This window comes from Salvelinus sp. IW2-2015, linkage group LG15 (genome assembly GCF_002910315.2).
Source record: "Salvelinus sp. IW2-2015 linkage group LG15, ASM291031v2, whole genome shotgun sequence".
Lineage (NCBI taxonomy): Eukaryota > Metazoa > Chordata > Actinopteri > Salmoniformes > Salmonidae > Salvelinus > Salvelinus sp. IW2-2015.
In genome coordinates this window covers 13,184,114-13,203,460 of record NC_036855.1, presented here as the reverse complement: position 1 = coordinate 13,203,460, position 19,347 = coordinate 13,184,114, and the positions used below count along the sequence as shown (strand labels likewise).

Sequence of the window (19,347 nt, the reverse complement as noted above, 5' to 3'; positions counted from 1 at the left end):
AAGAAAAGCATCTCCGTTAGTAAACCATATCACTGGATAACTGAACAGCACCTGACAATATTTAGTCTGACCGCCTACTGATGAAATCCTTCCAATACGTCCCACATGTGACGTGATTTACATTTCTGTAACCCCCTAACATTTTGAAGAAGGAAGACTGCACAACAGAGGACTACACAACTTTTGGTAAAACATTTTTGTTTTATTAAGTTTGCCTGCAGCTCTTGCACATGCTGGAAACATTGCTCTGTGATTGTTGTTGAATATGACTGAGGATCAGAAAATCAAACATAACTTTATGGTAGTGAACTTAAAGGCATGTTTCATCTTACTACATCTTAGTATGCTGTGTAGCAAAGCTTTGAATGAATCATACTTTTTTTGTTATATATCACACCTAATCTTCTTGTTCCTCACTCAGTGACCACAAAGCAGCATTTACACCTCTCATCCATCGTCGTGCAGAGACAGATGAATGGATTCTTGAACTATTCAAGGACATATGAACATGACTATCCAGTATTTTAAAAGGTACAGTGTATTCAGACACCTTGACTTTTTTCACATTTTGTTATGTTACAGCATTATTCTAAAATTGATTAAATTGTTTTTCCCCTCATCAGAGCAAAAACAGTTTTAGAAATGTTTGCAAATGTAAAAAAAGAGATATCACATTTACATAAGTATTCAGACCCTTTACTCAGTACATTTACATTTAAGTCATTTAGCTGACGCTCTTATCCAGAGCGACTTACAAATTGGAAAGTTCATACATATTCATCCTGGTCCCCCCGTGGGGAATGAACCCACAACCCTGGCGTTGCAAGCGCCATGCTCTACCAACTGAGCCACACGGGACCTTTGTTGAAGAACTTTTTGCACCGATTGGCACTCCTGTATTTGGGGAGTTTCTCCCATTCTCCCATTCTTCTCTGCAGATCCTCTCAAGCTCTGTCAGGTTGGATGGGGAGCGTCGCTGCACGGCCACTCAAGGACATTCGGAGACTTGTCTTGAAGCCACTCCTGTATTGTCTTGGCTGTGTGCTTAGGGTCGTTGTCCTGTTAGAAGGTGAACCTTCGCCCCAGTCTGAGTTCCTGAGCACTCTGGAGTAGGTTTTCATCAAGGATCTCTGTTCTTTACTCTGTTCATTTTCCCCTCAATCCTGACTAGTCTCCCAGTCCCTGCCACTGAAAAACATTGCCACAGCATGATGYTTCCACCACCATGCTTCACCGTGGGGATGGTGCTAGGTTTCCTCCAGATGAGACGTTTGGCATTCAGGCCAAAGAGTTCAATCTTTGTTTCATCAGACCAGAAAATCTTGTTTCTTATGGTCTGAGAGTCTTTAGGTGCTTTGTGGCAAACTCCAAGCAGACTGTCGTACCTTTTCAAAATATTTTTTATTTAACTAGGCAAGTCCGTTAAGAACCAATTCTTATTTACAATTACGCCCTACTAAAAGGCCTGCAGGGATGAGGGCTGGAATTCAAAATAAAACATATACAAATATAGGGCAAAACACATATCGCGACAAGAGATGCCACAACACTACATAAAGAGAGACCGAAGACAACATAGCATGGCAGCAACACATGACATCACAGCATAGTATCAACACAACATGGCAGCAGCACAAAACATGGTACAAACATTATTGGACACAGACAACAGCACAAAGGCAAGAAGGTAGAGACAACAATGCATCGGGCGAAGCACCACAACTGTCAGTAAGAGTGTCCATGACTGAGTCTTTGTACCCCCTTTACCCACCAACAAACAAACAGTCATGAACCACAACAATACATACTCACATAATTACAGACAAATGTGACATGTAGGAGCAAAACAAAAGAGAGCTAGCTCCATCAAAAAAAGAGAGAGAGCTTAGAAAAACAACTGACTGGGTTTTTAAACCAAGGGAAAGGGGATGTGATTGGGTAAGGGAAAGGAGCAGGTGTGTCTTCTGATTGGCGACTGATGAGTGACACCTGTGACTAGGGCAGAAGGAGAGAAAACAAATACACACACAGGATACCTGTATCCGTAACACAAGCACATCATCAACATGAAGAGATATGGGCAGCTGTGAGGAGGACGGTTTATTCTCCAGGTCTTTAACTGTTTTCCAGAACTTCTTGAGGTTAGACCCAAGAGATAGAACTGCTCCTCAAAGTAACTAACTTTGGCCTTCCGGATAGCCTGAGTGCACTTGTTTCTCATTTGCCTGAACGAGAGCCAGTCAGCCTGAGTATACGTGTGCCTTTCGCCAAATTGAATTATTGAGGTGGTCACTTTGCCAGATCACAGTCAAACCAGGGGCTGAACCTGTTTTTAAATCTCATTTTCTTTATTGGGGCGTGTTTGTTAACAATACCACTGAAAATATAAAAAAAGAAGGTCCAAGCATTTTCGACAGAGGTGATCAAGTGGATTGCATATCAATTTACAGAGGCCAGGTCAGCAGGTAGCCTAGTGGTTAGAGCGTTGGGCCAGTAACCGAAAGGTTGCTTGATCGAATCCCAGAGCTGACAAGGTAAAAAAAWRTGTTCTGACCCTGAACAAGGCAGTTAACCCACTGTTCCCCGGTAGGCCGTGCTACGTGATGCTCATCTCGGCAACAAAAACAATAACAACAGTGCTGGGGTGGCCATCGGCGCCGTTTTCATCTTTAATTCACATCCTCTACAGTAGTCCTGCAGATTTGTCCCGTGATGTGAGGTATCTTCCTCTCGTATTGCTCCATTTGGAATCTAACACATTTGGACTGCACTCCCGCACTCTCACAAAATTTGATGGTCACTTTTCCTGGTACCAACAATGGTTCCTTGAACTGGGTGGTGACAGAGATGGGGGCTCTAATGGCATCAACTCCTGTGGAATCAATGGATGTTTGGAAAATATCAATCAAGGTGATAGATTGAGGATAAATAAAGTATGGACAGCAACAAAAAAAATACTGTTTGAGCCACCATCATTTTGCTTATAAATAATTCAGTATTGAGGTAGAATCACTAGAATAAAAAACGACTTTACCTTTGTGCTTTTCAATTTCAGCCAAGCATTTAGACAGCATCCATAGACTAGGAGTTGGGGTACATCTGTAGCCCAAGAGTTTAGCAGGAAGAGTTAGGAGACAATGTGGAGAGTAGTCAGAGAAAGCCCACACAAACTTCAGTCCTGTAGTCCAGGGAACATTGATATCCACCGCCTTCATGTCATCTGGCTCTGATGTGTCCATGTGACCTGTCAAAGTGTAAGAAAATATATTGGTTTAAGATGTGGGTCCAGTTGTTCTGTGCTATTCAAACTTGAATAGAACAATTTCATTCAACTTCCTCAGGTTTGTTGACTGGTGGCAAAATTTAGAATGAATTAACTTAAGTATTGGTCTACTCACCATCATTCCACTCAGGTTTAGGTTTAGGTTGAGTGTTTGGTGTTCGGCCTCTGTCCTGGGAGAGCATTGTCAAAACACTCTCCCAAACTGGCTGGTCAGTGCGTGAAATGGCAGTTAGAGAAATGTCAACCTCCACCCCATCTTCAATGACCCTGTACTCTAACACACGAGCCTGCAACTTGAAGGGTCCCTTCTTCAGCTCATCTATTGGCTGCCATGTTTTTAAACTCTGACGTACCCGGACTAGACCTAAGGAAACAATGCATTGAAGTGGGTGGATTTTGTATGAACTACACATCTGGCTGAATTGAATTCATATATTCTACAGAAATGTAGGAAGAAAACTGAGTATCTTGAGTGTTGACATTTGGATGGCCTTCAAATACATGCACTACCCAGCCAGCAGAGGATGTGTTACTTACCCACAGGGCTCAATCTGAACTTCTCAGCAGATATTAATATGTCAAGCATCCGCAGACAGAGGGTCTCTGGGTAACACAGAGGGATATCCCTGAACTCAATGTCTGGGTAGTCCCAGCCATATCCAGCTGCACTACAGAACCTCCTCAGTAGATTCTTGTTGAACCTTAGAGAAAAAAGTACAGCACATAGGAGATAATTGGTCCAAACGTGAACAAATAAACAACCATCTTTGTAAGGCAGTGTGTTGTTTGAAATGATTATAATGAAATCAAACCATAGCCCTAAAAAAAATTGGACTGCTACATTGTCAGGCGCAATCAGTTTACCTGCAGTTAAAAATGGTGAAGGCAACTTCACCTTTGACATCGCTATCGCAAAAGTACAAATGCCCCTGTCTTTTGAGAAGAGCTCTGAATACATATCTGAGAAAAATGTAGGCTAAACTTGGAATCCTCTGACGACTGTCAAACACATTAGCTTTCAGTAGTTTATAAGAGCAATAAATGTTGGCGTAAAGAAAATATATGGCACACGCTGGGAGCCCAGCAATGAAAACAATGGTCATAATATTTTCCATTTTCAAGTAATACATGAGCAGCATCCACCGACTCTATTGTACTTGGTCACTAATATGTACTATACTGTTATAAGAAGGCCTCCTCGGGAGAACGAGTGCTAGTGCTGAAGTTTGCAGCTAGTTCGAGAGTACACTGCCATGCCATTCATACACGGCAATTAAAATAAAAAACATCGCCAACGTGCACACCATTTTGCATTTAACAAATATTTCTAATCAAGTCACTTTGGCCTCCTTACTGCACTTTTGACACTTTCAACCATGATCAAAACGAAAGTTGTGTTGAAGTACGGAGTGCGTTATGGGACAAAAAATATAACGTCAACATGTAATGTCGTTGGGTAATATCATTTATTGATATGAACAAACTCAAAATGTGTTGATATTTAAAACATCTTTATTTTTTTCAAGTGATTGAAAGTTACTGAGAAAAAAAGTAATACATAATTAAGTTATCTACATGAGACACAAAATATGATATATCCCGATTTATGGTGTTTATGTCTGTTCAAATTATGTATATTTAACATTTTGTCCAGGAAGGTGTGAAGAAAAAAAAACTTTTCGTAACAACATAAGATTACAATATGTTAACAGCAACATGCATGCCATAATCAGCACTGTGACGCAATCACAGTTTCATATTAGGAGAAAGAAAGTTTAACTAATCGCGTGCTCAAAGTAAATTATCCTTTGACATTGTAGAAATCATCCAGCAGCAACATGCTTTGGACTGCTTTGTATAAACATCATTGACTAACAGGTGTCTTTGAAAGAAACTGAATGGCGTAAAGGAGTAAACACTGACTGTTCCTGCATCTGAACTGTTACTCTGTCTGACCATGTAAAGTGGGAATAAATAAAAAGGAAATCAAATGTAATGCTGATTCTTTGTGATACAGCAACAAGTGTGTGTGTGTAATCTTCTTTGTTGTGCATGTAGGGTTTCTCCTTCGGGAATCATGGAGACATCCCCCTGAGCCCTGAAAATGTCTTCTCTTAGTTCAACATCCAAATTCAGTCCAGTCTTCGCTTCAGCCAAACAGCAGCAACAACACAATGCAGACCGAATTGACAGCAATCAAGGGCACTGCAAGATGAGAGAAAATATGATGAATAATGCCACAAACCAGTCTCAGTTCAGTTAGGTCAACATCATAAAATTGTTTGAAGAAAACAAGAATAATTTATTTAAAAAAAAAATAGTATGCATGCAGAACGATTTGATATTTATAAATGGTATTGATTTTTCAGTCGTACCTCTCATTACTGTCCTCACAGAGCGGACAAGGTTCATTAGCTGCACTTTAATGCCCGGTTCATCACCAAATCCCCCAATACTTTGGTCCACACCCCAGCCAACTAAGTTAGAATGAACAAAACAATTACATTAATGCAAACAAAAATGGCCCTGGCCATAAGAGGCAGATCAACGTACCTGTAAGCTTTTCCAACTCATTATACTGGTGTAGTTAGCTAGCTAATTTAGCAGTAACGCCAAATTATGCTAAAATGACTCATATCAACCAAATAACGTTACTTTCTTGCTTCCCTGTCTAGGTAAGTAGTTATCTATCACCAACCCATTTCAGCCGACTAGCTAGCAAGCAAGCAAATCATTGTTGAAAGTAATGTTAAACAAAATGTGTAGACGGCCACTTACTTTTACTTAAAAATCTTTCTTCGTGCAATACGGCGACAGCATTTACACACAAAATCACCGCTTGAATAAGGGAATATAATGTAAACGCCATATCTGTAACGTGTTAGCTGACGTTAGCAGCTTCAAGTATTTCCTTATGACGTTGCCTAAATGTATGGCATCATGAGAAGAACAAATTGAACGAGCAGTTCGAAAGCGTGACTTTCTTGACGGAATAAAAAAGTGGGTGCCCAACAGTAAATGGCCAATGTAATACCAATACTGTATAATAATAATCCATATTCATGTCCAAAGGGGTAGCATTTTGTGACTATTGATTTAATGGTGTAAGTGCATGAAAACGTTGCAGTAGAACTAGCTAACATTCCTGTGAGGTTATGGGTGKATCTAGCCAGACACACCACTGGATGGCTATTTCCGTTAATAACACCTCAATATCTCCTTCATTTGCACTTGATTTACTAGAAAGGTAAAGGCATATTGCCAGAAGTTACATTTCTGTAGATGAGAAAAGGTWAACACGAGTACACCACTGTAAACCACTGAGATCAGTGGAAAACATTCCTGTTAATAAAGATGGAAAGAAACACATGGTCGTCATGAGAATAAAAATCTTTATTAGTGTTTTATGAAGTCTGCATAATATGCCACACGCCTGAGAAGCTTATGGTCAGAAAAAAAMCCTGCTCTATCAATAACGCCCTCTACTGGTAAAACTGAGAGAACTACTGTACTGACTGTTTTTCAAATATTTAACTGTTAAATACACACTACTGTATAATGTACGTCTGGTCCACTTCAGATTTGTTATGTACTCTCTTCACATTCATATATTGTAGGCCAATGGTACAAGGATTCAACACTGGACCCTAACACATGGTTCAGTTCCCCAAATCCAAACTCACTAGTTGCACTTACAAAGTACAATCACTAGTGCCGTAAGGTTAATAGATGAATAACATCAATAAAGGAGATGGGAGAAAATAGATGTTAAAAGAAATCTTGCAATAGCCACAAAATGACAATGTCAGACTGCAAGCTCAGTCTTGTTGTACATACTGTATTTTATAGACAAGAACAAATACAATGCACACTAATACAGAAAATATGTCCCAGTGTGCAGTTTCATTTCTCTCTCCCTTTTGTGATGTAAGAACATAGAATACTGCCAAGTTTCTGTAACATTTAGCTAAAAAATAAATCACTTTTTTTGGTTGACCACTGTTTTATGGTGGACCTTTTATCCTTTACTGAGCACCAAACAGCTTCCAGAAAGCAAATGTGTTTCAAGAGTGAAGAGATGAATGAGTCAAAAGAAGTTCATACAACATTCCTCAGTCACATAACCCATCCATACATTGCAGGAAAGCAGATATCATGTTACAGGCATTTATGCTTTAATTTGTGTACTTCTGATGCACCAAGTTGATTATTTTAAAGAGACAGAAACTGTCTACATAACATGGGGCTGTATTTTTCTTACCAAGGCAAGGGCTTAAATTGGATTCAAGTTGAACCTTAAAAAAAACAAAAACACTAATGATCCATGCTCTCCATGTCACTTAAAAAGAGACAGTCTTGAAAATATTAACTTTAATAAAAAGTGAACGACAGAAGAAAGTTTAATTATATTTATATATAAAAATACATGAGAATACAAAAAAGTAGCAAAAGAAAGGGGATATAGGCTAAAAACAATATAGAATTAAATTCATTGATACCTTCCATTCTCCAAGTGAAATAACTTTTTAATAATTCACCTCGAGAGACCTGGACACCCAGTGAGACATCAAAAAAAGATTTTACAGCTGATATTCTCTGGTCCTTGCCCGGTGCATCCAAACCTAACAGAGCCTAGAATTAACTAGCCTGCATCTGAGACGGTGTGTGGTCCAAATGAAACATGGGCCACCTATAATAACATTGGAGGTGTCATATACTGACAGAGCTAAAAATGTATGTCAACTACAGCCGGATTGATTTCGCAGCTTGTTTAGTTTTTTTGCTAAACATTCCTATATGTCCATTAAGAGGTGTCTTACAACGACACATCTGGAATAAAAAAAAAAGACATTGACAAAAGGGTAAAGAGTTAATTAGGTAAATTAAACAATTACATTTTAAAAACATAATTGAGCATTTCCCTTCGAGGAGAAAGCGACAAATGCCATCTTCATTTCTTAACCACGCTAACTCCCCAGACAAAAAAAGATGGGTCCATGTTTCCCAGAGAGAAGTTACCTCATGGCCAAAAAGATGGATGGATGAGTTAAACCAAAATTCATTTAGCATTCACACTTGTGTTACTTATACAAGCATTCTCCAATACTGAGAAACTATTTGTAGAATATTTTTTGGTATTTCCACTGCCTCCAATAATTCATACCTGGACTTTAAAAATCAATATACATTTTATTTGCACCACAAATATATCTAATATTAAGGATTTGGGGAAAAGCAATTTAACAAAGATGACAAAGATGGGTAACAAAGTGCCTAATTCTATTCTGAAAAGTATGTCTTGCCGTGTGTGTGTGTGTGTGTGTGTGTGTGTGTGTGTGTGTGTGTGTGTGTGTGTGTGTGTGTTGACAGGGACGTGGAGCTAGGCCACAAATACTATGAATTATGTTAATAGCAGAAATTATTTCTGCAGCTTCTTTTCATGATAGGACTTGCAAGTTAGAATTTGATGATCTTTGAGTGGGCGACGTTTTGGGTCGTTTTCTAGCATTATGACATACTGGAGCAGCGTACAGAAGGGGAACCCATCTGAGTCAACACTTTGTCCAGCCATTGCAGAGGTCCATTCAAATGCAGTTCAATCCAGCAGGGAGTGCTTGTGACAGTCTGCCGTCTAGTAGACAAAAAGACAACAATGACAAATTGGTGAAATCACTCGGCATGCAAGCACAGGAATGTCACCAAAAAACAAATAGCCTGAACCTCTCTGACTTCTTCCATAACAGAAGTATTGTTTAAGAGGGACAAATCACATTTGAATACCCATCCCAACTCCTTAAACATTCCAAAGTTTCTACAAATACAGAAAAAAGGATCATTAGCAGGCTACAATGTTTTTTTTAATGTATGCCAATGATTACATTAATATTACTGTCTTCCTCCGACTATTCATCTTCTACTAACTATGCCATTGTGTACAACTGAAATAATAAAAAGTCGGTCATCATGCTTGCCTGTATTCAGCCCCCCAGCCTTTGACAAAACTCATGCGGATGGTGCACATTCTGGTGAGCTGGTACACAGCCTCAAAGCCCTGGTTCACAGACTGGGCCAGCAGAGCAGCAAACTCCTGGTTGTTGAAGATCTTCARGTTACAACCTGAGGGGCAGTGGAAGGAGAGGGTCAGTTGTGAAATGATTTATAATGCCCTAGTCAAATAAGCAGTGGTGTAAAGTACTTAAGTAAAAATACTTTAAAGTACTACTTAAGTAGTTTTGGGGGTATCTGTACTTTACTATTTATATTTTTCACAACTTTTACTTCACTACATTCCTAAAGAAAATAATGTACTTTTTACTCCATACATTTTACCTTACGCCCAAAAGTACTCGTCATATTTTGAATGCTTAGCAGGACAGGAAAATGGTCCAATTCAAGCACTTACCAATCCAACACATGGTCATCCCTTCTGCCTCTGATCTGGCGGACTCACTAAACACAAATGCATCTTTTCTATGGGTTCCCGAGTGGCGCAGCGGTCTAAGGCACTGCATCTCAGTGCTAGAGGCGTYACTACAGACACCCTGGTTTGAATCCAGGCTGTATCACAACCGGCTGTGATTGAGAGTCAATTGGGCGGCGCAAAATTAGCCCAGCGTCGTCCGGGTTTAGCTGGTGTAGGCCGTCATTGTAAATAAGAATTTGTTCTTAACTGACTTGCCTAGTTAAATAAAACGGTAAATAAAATAAAAATGTTTTTTTTTGTAAATGATATCTGAGTGTTGGAATGTGCCCCTGTCTATCTACACATTTTAAAATGCCGCCTGCTTTGCTTGATAGAAGGAATTTAGAATACTGCCAAGTTTCTGTAACATTTAGCTAAAAAATAAATCACTTTTTTTGGTTGACCACTGTTTTATGGTGGACCTTTTATCCTTTACTGAGCACCAAACAGCTTCCAGAAAGCAAATGTGTTTCAAGAGTGAAGAGATGAATGAGTCAAAAGAAGTTCATACAACATTTTAAATAATTTTTTACTTAAGTATATTTAGAACCAAATACTTACTTTTACTCAAGTAGTATTTTACTGGGTGACTTTTACTCTATATTTTTACTCAAGTATGACAATTGGGTACTTTTTCCATCACTGCAAATAATACATTTTGTTCAGATATCCAGATATTTATTTTGACTAATTAAAAAAAAAGTTTAAACTTGGGAACTGGCTTGCTGCGCAGCCTGCGCGACTTGGGAGAGAGGTGCCGCTCAGCATGCGTGCAGCAGTGAAGGGGCCGGTGAGTTTGATATGGGAGGGAGGGAGACAAAGCTTTAAAACAATGTTTGAGTGAACCCTGAATACAGAAAATTAATGGTGAACTCTTCTGGACACAGTAGACTCCTCATCACTCTACAATTCAGGTTCACTCTAGCATAATTTCAAGCTTTGTTTTACTATTGACAGTTACAGCTGATTTCGGGATTGTACAGTGCCTTCAGAAAGTATTCACACACCTTTACTTTTCCACATTTTGTAGTGGAATTTAAAATGGATTCAATTTAGATTTGTTTGTCACTGGCCTACACATAATACCCCATAATGTCAAAGTGGAAGTGGTTTTCGAAATTCTTACAAATTAATTAAAAATGAAAATCTGAAACGTCTTGAGTCAATAAGTATTCAACCCCTTTGTTATGACAAGCCTGAATAAGTTCAGGAGTAAGAATTAGCTTAACAAGTCACATAATAAGTTGCATGGACTCACTGTGTGCAATAAGTGTTTAACATGTTTTTTATGACTACCTCGTCTCTGTACTCCACACATACAGATCATTGTAAAGGTCCCTTAGTCCAGCAGTGAATCTCAAACACAGATTCAATCACAAAGACCAGTGAGGTAAAAAAAAAAAATCCAATATTCAATATCCCTTTGAGCATGGTGAAGTCATTACACTTTGGATGTTGTATCAATACACCCAGTCACTACAAAGATACAGGTGTCTTTCCTAACTTAGTTGCAGGAGGGGAAGGAAGCCGCCCAGGTACTTCACCATGAGAACAATGGTGACTTTAAAACAGTTACAGAGTACTCCGGCTTCAACGCTCGTCGGATGTGGCAGGGCTTGCAAACTATTATGGACTACAAAGGGAAACCTGGCCGCGGGCTGCCCAGTGATGGAAGCCTACCAGAGGCTTTTAAGCGTGTTTCGAGGCAAGCAACACTGAAGCACGCATGAGAGCACCAGCTGTTCCGGACGACTGTGTGATCACACACTCCGTAGCTGATGTGAGCAAGATCTTTAAACAGGTCAACATTCACAAGGCCGCGGGGCCAGATGGATTACCAGGATGTGTACTCAGAGCATGCACGGAACAACTGGCAAGTGTCTTCACTGACATTTTCAACCTCTCCCTGACCGATTCTGTAATACCAACATGTTTCAAGCAGACCACCATAGTCCCTGTGCCCAAGAAGCGAAGGTAACCTGCCTAAATGACTACCACCCCGTAGCACGTCGGTAGCCATGAAGTGCTTTGAAAGGCTGGTCATGGCTCACATCAACACCATCATCCCGGAAACCCTAGACCCACTCCAATTGGCATACCGCCCCAATAGATCCATAGATGACGTAATCGCTAATCGCACTCCACACTGCCCTTTCCCACCTGAACAAAAGGAACACCATGTGAGAATGCTGTTCATTGACTACAGCTCAGCACTCAACTCCATAGTGCCCACAAAACTCATGACTATGCTCAGGATCCTGGGACTAATCACCTCCATCTGCAACTGGATCCTGGAGTTCCCGACGCCCCCAGGTGGAAAGGGCAGGCAACAACATCTGCCACGCTGATCCTCAACACGGTGGCCCCTCGGGGAGGGTGCTTACTCCCCCTCCTGTACTCCCTGTTCCCCCATGACTGCGTGGCCAAGCATGACTTCAACACCATCATTAAGTTTGCTGATGACACAACAGTGGTAGGCCTGATCGACAACGATGAGACTGACCTCCTCCCTATAGGCTGAGAACTGACAGTGTGGTTCCAGGACAACAACCTCTCCCTCAACGTGAGCCAGACAAAGGAGTGATCGTGGACATAGACTATAGGAAAAAGAGGGCTGAAGATGCCCTCATTCACATCGAGGGGGCTGTAGTGGAGCAGGTCGAGAATTTCAAGTTCCTTGGTATACACATCACAAACAATCATGGTCCAAACACACCAAGAAAGTCGTGAATAGGGCACGACAATGTCCTTTACCCTCAGGAGACTGAAAAGATTTGACCTGGGTTCCCAGATCCTCAAAAAGTTCTACAGCTGCACCATCCTAACCGGTTCATCACCGCCTGGTATGGCAATTGCTCGGCATCTGACCGTAAGGCGCTACAGAGGGTAGGGCGTATGGCCCAGTATATCACTGGGGCCAAGCTTACTGACATCCAGGACCTACACGTGTCAGAGGAAGGCCCAAAAATTGTCAGACTCCCTTCACCCATAGACTGTACAAATTACGTCAACTAACCTGTACCCCTGCACATTTGACTCAGTACTGGTACCGCCTGTATATAGCCTCTGTAGATGTTTTATCGTGTAACTTTAATTGATTTAAAAAAAAATACTTTTATTGAAAAACAGCCCCAGAGCATTATTCCTCCTCCACCAACCTTTACAGTTGGCACTATGCATTGGGACAGGTAGCGTTCTCCTGGCATCCGCCAACCCCAGATTCATCCGTCAGACTTCAAATCCAGTCATTTGAAGGAGTGTCCACATAATTTTGTATATATAGTGTATAATGAGTAATCCAGGAATGTCACAAGTTAATTAGAGAGAAAACTTTAGAAAATAGCAACTCTACATATCGCTATGACTACAATAAATGGCTAAATTACTTCCGGACACTAAGGGTCCGCGGAGCTCCTCCTCACCACTCTCAAGTATTTGAATACTAACGTCCGTTCGGATATTCGAATAACCATGCCCATTCCTACTTGGCATCATGTATGGACTTTAAAAGAAAAATCATAACAAGTAAAGCCTGCAGAACCAACATGCAATCAGTTTTATATTGCCTGTAGAAACAAGTAGTTAGACTGACTAAATATGGAATATAAACACGTGAAAAACATTTAGTACTAAGTAATGATTATAGGAACACACTGAATATTAAAGAAATTGTGTTTGGCTGAATTACCTGGAGGAATTTTGCACACGGTTGCTGGGTGCCACCCATACCGCTGGTTGCAGTTTGGACTTTGAACAAAGATGGCGCTATCACTGAGACACTCAGCAAACACCTCACCACCAATATAATACAGCCTGACTCCTCGTCCTGTGGAAATAATAGAAAATTAGCATGAGTATTTCTGCTACAAAACATCTCTGTTCCCAGGCAAATCTGAATTGGCACCCTATTCATTTTAGCCATAGCCTTCAAAAGTTGTGCACTACATAGGAAATAGTGTGCTGTTTGTGACATAGCCCCTGTTGTACCTATATGCCTCCTGGTCATCTCAACAGTGGCGTTCCTGTTGACGTTGGAGAGCAGGCCAAGACAGAAACGCTCTGAGTTGGAAGGGTCTGTAAAACCGTCCACGGTGAGAGAGGGCTGCGAGGCGTGGAAGGTCTCTCCAACACGCTGGTTCAGCTCATAGTAAGCTATAGAGCACCAGAACGCAGGCTCAGAGTAGGTCACCGGCTGCAAGTCTGGGGTGAAAAAAGTGAGATGTCATGATGAAAGACAACTACACAGGTTGACAGGCATAGACCAATGATCTCCAGAGTGGGCACTGGGCTATTTAAATTGTACTCAATGGATGTTTACACAGGCACCCCAAATTCTGATATTTCTTTTCATCATGTCTTTTTCAGAGCTGGTCTCATTGGTCAAAAGACCAATTATTAACAAAACAAAAAATATTAGAACTGGGCTGCCTGTGTAAATGCAGCCAATGAGTTTAGTCAAATTTGTTCATATGATCAATTACTGGTCCTTCAGACGTCGAGCAGGTCTAAAAAGACAATTGTTCTTACCCATGCTATGATTGACAGGTGAGAGTGTGCCAGGGGACAAATCAGCAGGAGAACCTAACATGGGAGAAAACAGGAAATTATAAAGTTGCATGGTCAGATTTATTTGTGCAAAGAATCTACTAAGATATTTAAATCAACAAATTTAAACTTGGCAACCATTTGTCTTTTATTATTTTATGTTAGAACTTCTTATTTGAGGTAAGTGGAATATACCTGTGTCCATACTTTGATTCATCGGTTGATCACTGGCTTCCCCATCCTCACTTATGTATCCAGGTGGTGGCGTTTCTATGGTAACAGGGGAGGGAAAAATACTGATGAGCTGAAATGGATACCTCGTTATCATGAATACCATTTGCATATCAACTCATGATAGATACACAAACCTGGTATGTAGTTATTTGGAGGCTCGATCCCTGCAGGAAAGTTTGTGTTCTCAGGTATGGAATGAGTGTAGTCATCCAATGGGGGCAGTTCTGTCAGAATTTCTGAGTGTCTTGGCACAAGGACAGGTGGCAGAACTAGAGGAAAGGTGGAGAAAAGATTCTTCAATGCCAAACAAAATTCAAAAGAAGTGACATCTTTACAAAACATAATTGAAGATTATGCTAACACCACTTTTAGCCTCTCATACAAATCTTTTTTCATGTCCAGAAATAAGAATGTCACAACTAGCTGTCAACATGGGCTTTGATGGCACATACAAGTCAGCACACACACTAGTGGTTCAAATGACAACCTACCTGGGGTCTCCACCCTCTGGTAGTGGTAGGGGTTGATGCAGACCTCATCCTTCTTGAGGTGGAAGGCGTACTCGCAGGCCTCAATGGCACGCAGCTCATGGTGGCTGTGCAGGTCGGGCCATCGCCACAAGCGGCAGTAGATGACATGAGGAAGACCCTTTCTGTGCGAGACCTGCAGGCGCCCATCCAGGGATCTGACAGGACAGGCAATGGAGGAAATAGGTGTGAAAAGTGAGTGCGGGGAAAGGAAGAAAAGGGGGAGGAATCGATAGGAGGAAGAGAAGGAGATGCATGTGGCCAGCAAAACAAAAGGTGGGGGTGTGGAGAGGGGAGGTGGGATATGATGAAGTGAGATGAGAATGATAGAGGGATGAATGGAATTTGTGCTCTCAATGTCCCTCACCCCCCTGGAATGATTACTTCCCACATCAAGGTTGTACAACAGTATGTAGCATAGGACAGTTGAGGATAGTCACCTGGTTTGGTCAGGGTAGCTGTATAGGCCTGAGGTATCCCACTGTTCTATCGTATTTGGTGTACTCAGTCCCCATATTTCAGAGCAATTGCTGTGCACAGAAAAACCAAACAACAAAACAAAAACAAAATGATAAACATGGGGCATGAGTCATTCAGAAATACCAGTATGGGTAATGTAAACATTAAAAGGCATCTTTTATTAGAGTCATTTTCAATTAGGTATTTCATTCTTTCAGTCTGGAACTGAAAAAAAATAACCGTCAAATAAGAGAAGCCTTTTGACAGAATAAAGAAAAACAACAGCATAAGATGGGAGTACAGTAGTATACACAAAAAAACATTATACGAGACAAAAAGAAAACATTTCTGCTGTGGTATATCAAATTTTCGGAATAACTGAAACATTTCCACCACAGCTGTGTAGGTCGCAAGCAATTGACTTATCTTGAACATTTAAGTAAACACAGAAGACACAAAATGGGACTAAAACGAAAAGGGAGCAATCTTGGAAAAAAGTACATTTCCAATTAACCACCCTCTATATTTCACTTTGTGATTGTAATGGACACGTAGAAAGGAATGATAAAAATAAACAACTCTGGAAATCAAATAAAAATGAAATGGGGAAATATGATGTGATAGTTGCTGCTCATACAATATCCTGACTTAGAATTCAGAGCTAATATAGCCTACCTCTGAAGTGGGACTGAATCTAAACTATTGGCTAGGCCTATATATTTTGTGTTCTAAAAGCTGAAATAAGTTCTAAACTTCATTCTAAATATATACGCATGACATGTAGATTGGTAAATTGCATTAAACTTTAATTTCTTTGCAAGACCATCAATTATAGGCATACACAATATATGTATTCCATCTGTCAAAAAGCTCTATACAAATTTAGTCAGTGTCTAATAAACATACTAGACATCTGAACTGTTCTTAGCTGGTCATCATTGAACAAATAGGTATTTTACAGCACACAACATTTCCCAGAGAACATGTTCTACTCTAGGACATCAAGGTTAACTGGCTGATAAGGAATGTTCTCACCCTACACCCTCAGACAAATGTGATACAAGTACATAGCGGGAGGCTAAGTCAGTGTTTACAAAACAAACTGTTGCGCCATTTCTGAGAGTCAATGTTAGACAGAAAGTAGCAGCCTATAAAATGTGAAAGAATTTGGGAGTTGCTAAGACCTCTATGTATTGGGACCTTGTATGTTACATGCTGTTTAAGGAAAGATGAGGCGACAAGAGGGTTACCCGATACTAAATAATCATCTCCAGAAAACATAGAGGAAACTGCCAAAATAAAGGAAACATTTGCGTAAATGAGGGATAAAAAGTATATTGAAAGCAGGGGCTTCCACACAGGTGTGGTTCCTGAATGAATTATGCAAGTAACATCCCATCATGCTCAGGGTCATGTATAAAAGTGCCCTGTTGCGCATTATTTTGGCTACCATTGCTAGAACACATCTGTGACTTTGAAAGAGGGGTCTCAAAGGAGCATAGGGTGTTTAAAGGGTGGGTGTGTGTCAGTCACCAGATCTCACCCCAATTGAACACTTATGGGAAATTCTGGAGTGCAACCTGAGACAGGGTTTTCCACCACCAATAAAACACCAAATTACGGAATTTCTCATGGAAGAATTGTCGTATCCCTCCAATAGAGTTCCAGACACTTGTAGAACCTACGCCAAAGCGCATTGCAGCTGTTCTGGCGGCTCGTGATGGCAGAACGCCCCATATTAAGACAGTTTGTCTGCGTTTACACAGGCAGCCCAATTCTGATATTTATTTCACTAACTGGTCTTTTGAACAATCAGATCAGCTCTGAAAAAGATCTGATGTTATTGGTCAAAAGACCAATTAGTGAAACAGAATTGGGCTGCCTTTGCAAATGCAGCCATAATGTTGGTGGAATTGGGCTGCCTTTATAAATGCAGCCATAATGATAGCGTTTCCTTTAATTTGGCAGTTACCTGTAGGTTTCTGATGAATGGTCAACTGTTAATTCTACAGAACCATACAATGACTGTAGGCAAACCCTAGCTCTGTGTTACCTGGCATGGGGCTATGGTTACTTACCTGGGGATGGTGACACACTTGGTGTTGCAGTTCTGGGTGGTGATTGCCTTCTCCAGCTCGTCCAGCTGTCCAGTCTTCTTCAGCTTCTTCACCAGGCTCTTGACAGCCTTCTCACACCACTTCTCCTCCTGGCCGTTCTGCTCTCCTCCCCCGGCGCCACTGGCTGACTTCTTCCACCCCAGGAGCCTCTTAACTACCGGAGGGGTAAAAGGCAAGATGGAGGACATTTTGGTTGTAGCGAGGAGGAGTCTTGCGAGAACTCAAACACACACTGAGGCAGAGGGGACCTGGAGGAAGGGATGCACAGTTTAGCCCTTTCTCTGGTGTGGTCCCTCTGTTTCGTGAGGAATCACAGGGCTGGAGTGAGGAGGAACTGGATATGTGCAAAAGAGATGAGACACCTGAGGAGGTAAAATCAAACACAGGAATTTAGTAATCAATGTCTGAATAAAAAAAATGTGATGACGAGTGAGTGCATTCAATTGTGTTATGGGTGCATTTGAAATTTAAWGGGTGGTCTTGAAAAACTTGTTAGATAAATCCAACCATCACAATTTCATTAGCAACAACTGTAGTTACATAATATATCTAATAATAGAGGCGACTTGAGCACTCAGTGGACTGAATCACTAGCAGCAAGTAAACATAACATACCATTGTTTGCGAATAGACATTTAGCCACAAAACAAACATTTCATACCAGTGTTGGTGGATGCTGTATAACACCACATCATTATAAAGGTGATTAGTTATCTACCGTGATATACTGTTCAATTGATAACCTCCATTGTTGGTTAGTTTATATATTGCAGCTAGTACCAAGCTAGCTACCTCGGCTAAGGGGCTAGTTAGCCCCATAGCTAGCTGATACTTTCAGGCCGGTTGGTTGATAATAGGCATTTTATCAGCAGTACAAATCTACTAATTTTAGTTAGTTAAGTTAGCAAATATTTACTCATAAGGTAGCAAGCCACGAAAGGCTGCAGAAATGATTGAGTACATGACTCGTATGGTGGGATTACGTTATCGCCAATACCTTTGTTGTGAAAACAACAATTACTGTAGCTAACTAACGTTAGCCACCTAACTCAGGCTTTCAATACAGCTAAATGACTGGTTAAATAACTTACAACGAAACAATGGTTTGATTGAGACATACAGCACCATCATTGCCAGCTACAATAACAATCGTGTTTATTTTATGTTAACACTAGAAGTGATAAATAAGCCAACTAACGTTAGCTATCTAGCCCAAATTAAAAAACTGGCTAATGTTAGCTTGCTAGCTGTCGTTAGCTAACAACATCAAAGTCGAGGGAAAATTAAAAGCATTGCATTACCCTGATGATGAAGCTCACGAGCTCTTCTCTGTGTAAAGATATGTGCAAAGGACAAAGTGGGAAACTCCTCAAAAACAAAGGGATACCTTTTCTTTAAAAAAAACCGATAAATGTAGCCGCTATCTCGACGAAAAGATTGTTGCCTTTTTTCAAATCTGATAACTAGCTAGCTGTTTAGCTTCACAAGCTATCAAGACCTGAACAAGAAACACACCCTAGCTGGCTAGCTGCATTCAGAATCTTAATCCCTCCTCTTATCACCTGATTGGATAAAACAAGACAATCATATTACTTTCGTAGACTGGATTGGTCGCCAGCAATGTCAATCTGTATTGTTTATTTGACAGCATGGTTTGTTTTACAATCTGTCATTGTCGGGGAGGAACTAGCACTCCATTGTTATTTTTTGTAGAATTTG

General features: G+C 40.6%; 3 protein-coding genes across 7 annotated transcripts; all 3 read right to left on the bottom strand.

Annotated features, from left to right (window-relative positions):
- Positions 1 to 684: 684 nt before the first annotated feature.
- On the bottom strand, positions 685 to 4,677 carry si:ch211-12e13.1 (uncharacterized). Of its 2 annotated transcripts, none has more exons than XR_011480998.1 (5): positions 3,821 to 4,101; positions 3,399 to 3,647; positions 3,035 to 3,244; positions 853 to 2,872; positions 685 to 699 (listed from the first exon to the last, which is right to left on the bottom strand). XR_011480998.1 is itself a non-coding variant. In XM_024002619.2 (5 exons), exons 1-5 carry the CDS (start codon positions 4,420 to 4,422, stop codon positions 2,670 to 2,672), a joined length of 1,101 nt encoding a protein of 366 aa, XP_023858387.1. In that variant the 5' UTR covers positions 4,423 to 4,677; the 3' UTR covers positions 2,328 to 2,669. The 2 variants fall into 2 exon arrangements, 1 of the variants encoding a protein (XP_023858387.1); XM_024002619.2 differs by lacking the exon at positions 685 to 699 and adding an exon at positions 4,148 to 4,677 and having other exon boundaries at positions 2,328 to 2,872; positions 3,821 to 3,984.
- A 53-nt stretch (positions 4,678 to 4,730) lies between these two features.
- On the bottom strand, positions 4,731 to 6,216 carry LOC111974692 (immediate early response 3-interacting protein 1). Its single transcript, XM_024002620.2, has 3 exons — positions 6,062 to 6,216; positions 5,659 to 5,760; positions 4,731 to 5,488 (listed from the first exon to the last, which is right to left on the bottom strand). The coding sequence occupies exons 1-3, from the start codon at positions 6,150 to 6,152 to the stop codon at positions 5,433 to 5,435; spliced, it is 249 nt and encodes an 82-aa protein (XP_023858388.1). The 5' UTR covers positions 6,153 to 6,216; the 3' UTR covers positions 4,731 to 5,432.
- Positions 6,217 to 6,661: 445 nt separating this feature from the next.
- Positions 6,662 to 19,258, bottom strand: LOC111973863 (mothers against decapentaplegic homolog 2). 4 transcript variants are annotated; one of them, XM_024001303.2, is made up of 11 exons: positions 18,930 to 19,179; positions 17,590 to 17,990; positions 15,493 to 15,582; positions 15,017 to 15,210; positions 14,660 to 14,794; positions 14,499 to 14,561; positions 14,274 to 14,327; positions 13,734 to 13,946; positions 13,435 to 13,572; positions 9,256 to 9,400; positions 6,662 to 8,915 (listed from the first exon to the last, which is right to left on the bottom strand). In XM_024001303.2, exons 2-11 carry the CDS (start codon positions 17,814 to 17,816, stop codon positions 8,792 to 8,794), a joined length of 1,383 nt encoding a protein of 460 aa, XP_023857071.1. In that variant the 5' UTR covers positions 17,817 to 17,990; positions 18,930 to 19,179; the 3' UTR covers positions 6,662 to 8,791. The 4 variants fall into 4 exon arrangements, with proteins under 4 accessions (XP_023857071.1, XP_023857069.1, XP_023857070.1 ...); XM_024001301.2 differs by having other exon boundaries at positions 14,487 to 14,561; positions 18,930 to 19,178; XM_024001302.2 differs by having other exon boundaries at positions 14,487 to 14,561; positions 17,590 to 17,876; positions 18,930 to 19,178.
- Positions 19,259 to 19,347: the final 89 nt, after the last annotated feature.